General features: G+C 47.8%; 1 protein-coding gene across 1 annotated transcript; it reads left to right on the forward strand.

The window, feature by feature from the left end:
• The first annotated feature begins 271 nt into the window (after positions 1–271).
• Positions 272–6,997, forward strand: LOC130282406 (trypsin-like). Its single transcript, XM_056530628.1, has 5 exons — positions 272–317; positions 496–649; positions 1,370–1,623; positions 5,856–5,992; positions 6,794–6,997. The coding sequence occupies exons 1-5, from the start codon at positions 278–280 to the stop codon at positions 6,941–6,943; spliced, it is 735 nt and encodes a 244-aa protein (XP_056386603.1). The 5' UTR covers positions 272–277; the 3' UTR covers positions 6,944–6,997.
• Positions 6,998–7,217: the final 220 nt, after the last annotated feature.

The raw sequence follows: 7,217 nt of genomic DNA on the forward strand, positions 1-7,217 counted from the left end.
GCCATTACACTCAACATACTGTATACTGATTTACCTTTTTGAATAAAAAGTTATCACTTAAAGCTACAAAAACATAATCAGGTTGAAATAACATTAAGAACAAAGTGACCTTCATCCATAGTTTACCATGTAGACAAAGTTTACCATGTAGATATTTAGCTTATGTGGATATTGATTAACTTTCCCTTGTGATATGAGGGGGTAGGGGGTGATAACCTGATAAGTTTTTGGGTATAAATATCAGTCGTTCACACTCCATACTCATCTCGGATCCACCATGAAGTTTCTTCTGATCTGTGTGCTCCTCGGAGCAGTTGGTGAGTCTTGTTGTTGTTTCCTCCATGTTAGAGTATACTATTAACTTTGATACATCTTTCTATTCAACTAGGTTTTGGGGTTCTCTTCCTTGATCATTTTTTCTAGTCTCTCTTTATGTAATGTTCATGAGAAGCCAATTTTAAGAGTATTTAACGTGGTCCATTATATCCTTCTCAGCTGCTTTTGAGGATGATGATAAGATTGTAGGAGGTTACACCTGCACCAAGAACTCTGTCCCCTACGTGGTGTCTCTGAACTCCGGCTACCACTTCTGTGGTGGATCCCTGATCAACAACCTTTGGGTCATCTCTGCTGCTCACTGCTACAAGGCGTAAGTTACTTCTATTCAACCTAAGACTAAACCTTTCGGTTGAAATCAACTATTAGCTAACAGGAACCACAGAACAATGTGTAAAGTCCTTTATTGCCTTAGAACCATTGGCGTATCTATAATCTGGGTGGAAACTGTGAGATGGTGTAGAAAAAGCAATCTCACCCAGACAAGAAGTCTGAGGGGACTGAAAAGTGCATTTGTGGTATAAGAACAGTATCAAAATGGCACATTGCAGGTTAGTGCCCTGTTACAGGATGCATCTCCAAAATGCTATCCTACCCTGCAGAGTAAACATGCTAGTATAACAGATATAAGAGATATTACAGGACTTAAGGGTCTATTTTTACACATAAATGGCCTGAGAAAAAAACAACTAACCTTTCCAGTATATTTGCCAACCAAGGAAATTGCAGCCGAAAGCTATAAAGTGCAATAGCTGAGGTGGTCTTCAAAGTTAAAGAAGCCACATAGGTAAGGGGAACTTTCCATGGAAAAATGGAAGACTTGAACTGGCAATGACTAACATTCGTAAAAAGACTGAACAAAGGACAATGTTACATTTTCTCAAGGGGTCCTGTGGAGATTGTATTTTTATTCTAGATACCAGCTCTGAATTAAGTGCAGACAGATAAGTACACAAGCTCTTATTTATTTTAGTAACATTATATTAGAATTTTATGTGTCCAAATGTTCTCACTGTTCCATATTTTCATTTAGGAGCCTTCAGGTCAGACTGGGAGAACACAACATTGCTACCAGTGAAGGCACCGAGCAGTTCATCAACTCCGCCAAGGTCATCAGACATGGAAGCTACAACTCCAGAACCCTGGACAATGACATCCTGTTGATCAAGTTGGCCTCTGCCGCCACCCTCAACTCCTACGTCAAGGCTGTTGGTCTGCCCACTGGCTGTGCTTCTGCCGGAACCAGCTGTCTGATCTCCGGATGGGGCAATACCCTCAGCAGTGGAAGTAAGTCATAATCCAAACTTCTATAACGTAATTTAGCAAAGAAAAACAAGATAGGAGGCACCATTCAGGCATGTGCCTAAATAAATCAATCATACACCTGGGAGATAGTTCCGTGAGAAGTCAGCACTACTGAAACATTGGGGTGGTGTGTGTGGTGCAAGGATGTAGGATGAAACGAGTATAAGATGCACAGGTAATAAAGGATGGATCCTGCACTCACCGCAGTCCACCGCTACTGTAGAAGAGGCATACTGGATATAACGGGGCTGTAGACGGGGGCTTAGAGGCAACAACCAGTGTTTTCGTTCTAATGAGCACTTCTTTTGGTCTCCCGGTGGCCGGAAGAAGTGCTCATTAGTACGAAACCACAGGTCGTTGCCTCTAAGCCCCTGTCTTCAGCCCCGTTATATCCATGATGCCTCTTCTACTGTTACGCCGAGCGCTCCGGGTCCCCGTTCCTCCCCGGAGCGCTCGCCTCATCTTCGTTGTTGCAGCGCCCCGGTCAGATCCACTGACCGGGTGCGCTGCGGTCCCGCCTTCAGCCGGGGTGCGATTCGCGATGCGGGTAGCGCCCGCTCGCGATGCGCACCCCGGTCCCCGTACCTGACTCGCTCTCCCTCGGTCCTGTCCCGGCGCGCGCGGCCCCGCTCCCTAGGGCGCGCGCGCGCCGGGTCTCTGCGATTTAAAGGGCCAGTGCACCAATGATGGTGCCTGGCCCAATCTTCCCAATTAGCTTAATTGGTTCCCACCTGTTCCCTGCTTATATCTAGTCTCCTCCCTTGCACTCCCTTGCCGGATCTTGTTGCCTTAGTGCCTAGTGAAAGCGTTCCCTTGTCTGTTCCTAGCCCGTGTTCCTGACCTCCTGCCGTTGCCCCTGACTACGATCCTTGCTGCCTGCCTCGACCTTCTGCTACGTCCGACCTTGCTTCTGCCTACTCCCTTGTACCGCGCCTATATTCAGCATCTTCAGCAGCCAGAGAGGTAAGCCGTTGCTAGTGGATACGACCTGGTCACTACCGCCGCAGCAAGACCATCCCGCTTTGCGGCGGGCTCTGGTGAAAACCCGTAGTGGCTTAGAACCGGTCCACTAGCGCGGTCCTCTCCATCCCTCTCTGGCACAGAGGATCCACTACCTGCCAGCCGGCATCGTGACAGTCTTCAGCAGCCAGAGAGGTAAGCCGTTGCTAGTGGATACGACCTGGTCACTACCGCCGCAGCAAGACCATCCCGCTTTGCGGCGGGCTCTGGTGAAAACCCGTAGTGGCTTAGAACCGGTCCACTAGCGCGGTCCTCTCCATCCCTCTCTGGCACAGAGGATCCACTACCTGCCAGCCGGCATCGTGACAGTCAGTAGATCCGGCCATGGATCCCGCTGAAGTTCCTCTGTCAGTTGTCGCTGACCTCACCACGGTGGCCGCCCAGCAAGCCCGACTGATCGCCCTTCTAACCCGTCAGCTGTCGGAAATGTCCACCATTTCGCACCAACTTCAGTCGCAACTTCTCCAGCAATCTTCTCCTCCGCCAGCTCCTGCACCTCCTCCGCAGCGAGTGGCCACTCCTAGCCTCTGCCTGTCCTTGCCGGACAAATTTAATGGGGACTCTAAGTATTGCCGTGGCTTTCTTTCGCAATGTTCCCAGCACTTGGAGATGATGTCGGACCAGTTTCCTACTGAAAGGTCTAAGGTGGCTTTCGTAGTCAGCCTTCTGTCTGGAAAAGCCCTGTCATGGGCCGCACCGCTCTGGGACCGCAATGACCCCGTCACTGCCTCTGTACACTCCTTCTTCTCGGAAATTCGAAGTGTCTTTGAGGAACCTGCCCGAGCTTCTTCAGCCGAGATTGCCCTGCTGAACCTGGCCCAGGGTGTTTCTTCCGTTGGCGAGTACGCCATTCAGTTCCGTACTCTTGCTTACGAGTTGTCTTGGAATAGTGAGGTTCTCTGCGCGACCTTTAAAAAAGGCCTATCCAGCAACATTAAAGATGTTCTGGCCGCACGAGAGACTCCTGCTGACCTACATGAACTCATTCACCTTGCCACTCGCATTGACATGCGTTCTTCCGGATGGCGTCTGGAGCTCCGCCTGGATATGGACTTTGTTCGCACGAAGCGTTTTTTCTCTCCGGCTCCTCTCCCCTCTGGTCCTCTGCAATCTGTTCCTGTGCTTCCCGCCGCGGAGGCTATGCAAGTTGACCGGTCTTGCTTGACACCTCAAGAGAGGACACTACGCCGCATGGAGAATCTTTGCCTGTACTATGCCGGTACCGAACTCTTCCTGAAGGATTGTCCTATCCGTCCTCCCCGCCTGGAAAGACGTACGCTGACTCCGCACAAAGGTGACACAGTTCTTGATGTCAACTCTGCTTCTCCACGCCTTACTGTGCCTGTGCGGATATCTGCCTCTACCTTCTCCTTCTCTACTATGCTCTTCTTGGATTCCGGATCTGCAGGAAATTTTTTTTTGGCCTCTCTCATCAACAGGTTCTACGTTCCTGTGACCAGTCTCGCCAGACCCCTCTACATCTATTGTTTTTACAATAAAAGATTGGACTGTCTCGTACGTTTCCACACAGAACCCCTCCTAATTTGCATCGGACCTCATCACGAAAAAATTGAGTTTTTCTTTCTCAGGTTCTTTGGCCCCAAGAAGAGGGGGAGACCCAAGGGGGGGGGTACTGTTACGCCGAGCGCTCCGGGTCCCCGTTCCTCCCCGGAGCGCTCGCCTCATCTTCGTTGTTGCAGCGCCCCGGTCAGATCCACTGACCGGGTGCGCTGCGGTCCCGCCTTCAGCCGGGGTGCGATTCGCGATGCGGGTAGCGCCCGCTCGCGATGCGCACCCCGGTCCCCGTACCTGACTCGCTCTCCCTCGGTCCTGTCCCGGCGCGCGCGGCCCCGCTCCCTAGGGCGCGCGCGCGCCGGGTCTCTGCGATTTAAAGGGCCAGTGCACCAATGATGGTGCCTGGCCCAATCTTCCCAATTAGCTTAATTGGTTCCCACCTGTTCCCTGCTTATATCTAGTCTCCTCCCTTGCACTCCCTTGCCGGATCTTGTTGCCTTAGTGCCTAGTGAAAGCGTTCCCTTGTCTGTTCCTAGCCCGTGTTCCTGACCTCCTGCCGTTGCCCCTGACTACGATCCTTGCTGCCTGCCTCGACCTTCTGCTACGTCCGACCTTGCTTCTGCCTACTCCCTTGTACCGCGCCTATATTCAGCATCTTCAGCAGCCAGAGAGGTAAGCCGTTGCTAGTGGATACGACCTGGTCACTACCGCCGCAGCAAGACCATCCCGCTTTGCGGCGGGCTCTGGTGAAAACCCGTAGTGGCTTAGAACCGGTCCACTAGCGCGGTCCTCTCCATCCCTCTCTGGCACAGAGGATCCACTACCTGCCAGCCGGCATCGTGACATCTACAGTAGCGGTGGACTGCAGTGAGTGCAGGATAATTCCATTATTACCTTATTACCTGTATAATCCAAACCTAGTTGGAACCCCATTGCAAAGTTAAACAAGGTACACACCACATAACATGCTCAACCAAATAATATGTTGCCCAATCATCTGTGCATTGCAACATTCTTACCCATCTTTCCTTATCAGACTAGAAAGTAGATGGCCTCTTTTAAGAAAAGCTTTAACCATCACCAAATTTTACATCGATGAGACCCATGTACAACACCAATAATGATTAGGAAAAAAAGGTGCTAAATGGGAGCACAGTCCAATGAGACATCATGTAAACTAAAACGTTTTAAGTTTTTCCATCCTAGATGGAGAACTATGTGAACTTGTGCAAGGATTAGCATTGCTTGGGAAAAAGATGTGTGATGGAGTTATAGTGCACTGTATGAGAGAGGTCATGCTCAATATGAACAAGAAGATGAGGAGGCACTCACGTTTCCAGGTGAATCAGGCTTCTTTATTTCTGGTGCAGCACATGTAGATCAGCGTGGGACGCCATTGCGGTACAGACAGTTGCGCTCTGAAGGATTGAGCACCACATACAGTGTAGTCAGTCATCTGCTGCTCCGCTGCGCTTAGTCTGTGAACTGTTACTGGGGGTCCGGAGATTTGAAGCTTGCACCTGTGACGGCTCTGTTTTTTTATGTTCTGTTGAGAGTGGTCATGTACAGGTACTTAAGCAAAAAGCAAAAATCCTGGTGAACAATTTTGAGGACAATGAATAATGTGAGGATCAACTAAACTTTAAAAATACTAACATGTTATATGGCTTAACTTGCAGCCAACTACCCCAACCTCCTGCAGTGCCTGAACGCCCCCATCCTGACCGCCTCCCAGTGTAGCAACGCCTATCCCGGAGAGATCACCGGAAACATGATCTGTGTTGGATATGTGGAAGGAGGCAAAGATTCCTGCCAGGTAATGTTTCTTCTTAGTTATTTCTATTTCCATAGTTAGATGTACCCTATTACCAGTAAGATATTCATTCAAAAATGTTACAATGACTGTATTCATTTTTCTATTAAACTTCTATTATGAATGACTAAAGATGAAGGTTCATGTCTCTTCTAATTTGACAATTCTGACTGTCAAATTAGTTTCAGATCCCAATACAGAAAGAATCGTGATAACCTAAGAAAAACATGTACAGGAGCAGGGACACCTGTTAAGAACAGGAATCCCTGCTACTGTACAGAACATTGAGCCAGGTGATAGGTGCCCGGTTTAGTCACTGTAGTGAGTGGAAGCTGTGGTGCATACAGCCCTACTGCACCAACTCATGATGGCTCAGCATACAGGAACGGGGACAAAACAAACCTGAAATGAATCACAAACAATATGTATTTCAATAATTCAAAATGTTCTGTACAATTCTGACTGAATCAGATTTAGGATGAATTTATTGCTCATAAGGACATATTAAATACTGTAGAAATATATATAATAGTCATTATTAAAACCAGATAATATGATCTTAATGAATAAAATAAGAAAAATAAGGCCTAACAGAAGAAAAGGAGATCACTCCCCCATAGGTGAGGCTATTGATAACTGCTGCATCTACAGTAGGTGATTTAGAAGTAGACATTCAGTCTCACAGTTTTCTCCAGATGTCAGAGACCATATTATGAAGTATTCTCTTGTTTCATCTCCTAGAAATTAGAAATAGAATAGTAGTTATATCAAAATCTAATACAAAATATCTCTGCATCTTTTCAGGGTGACTCCGGTGGACCCGTGGTCTGCAATGGACAGCTCCAGGGTGTTGTCTCCTGGGGATATGGCTGTGCCCTCAGGAACTATCCTGGTGTCTACACCAAGGTCTGCAACTACAACTCCTGGATCTCCAGCACCGTTGCCGCCAACTAAACATAATTTTTATTATAGCTTATTTTTTTCTTTTCTGTTGTTACTACATTGTCATTCACAACATTGTAGTATGTAACATTTTAATAAAAATGTAAACCATATTGTTATTTAACCAAATAAACTTTTCTAAACTACCTCAGGCTATGCCCTCCTGCCCTTAAAATCCACTTCAGAGCTTTAAAAAGTTGTGTATAATACCTTTCTTCTTGCTCGCAATTTTGGAGCAGGAGAAAGTGGGCATTTCCCAGCAGGCATGACATCACTGAAGCCTGCT

Source organism: Hyla sarda, chromosome 7, assembly GCF_029499605.1.
Source record: "Hyla sarda isolate aHylSar1 chromosome 7, aHylSar1.hap1, whole genome shotgun sequence".
NCBI classification, from domain to species: domain Eukaryota; kingdom Metazoa; phylum Chordata; class Amphibia; order Anura; family Hylidae; genus Hyla; species Hyla sarda.

Excerpts from the sequence above, each read along its gene's own strand:
- LOC130282406 (XM_056530628.1), top strand. The coding sequence starts at position 278 with ATGAAGTTTCTTCTGATCTGTGTGCTCCTCGGAGCAGTTG. Across the intron at positions 318-495 it reads TGTGCTCCTCGGAGCAGTTG|CTGCTTTTGAGGATGATGAT; the intron begins GTGAGTCTTGTT and ends TATCCTTCTCAG. Across the intron at positions 1,624-5,855 it reads CAATACCCTCAGCAGTGGAA|CCAACTACCCCAACCTCCTG; the intron begins GTAAGTCATAAT and ends CTTAACTTGCAG.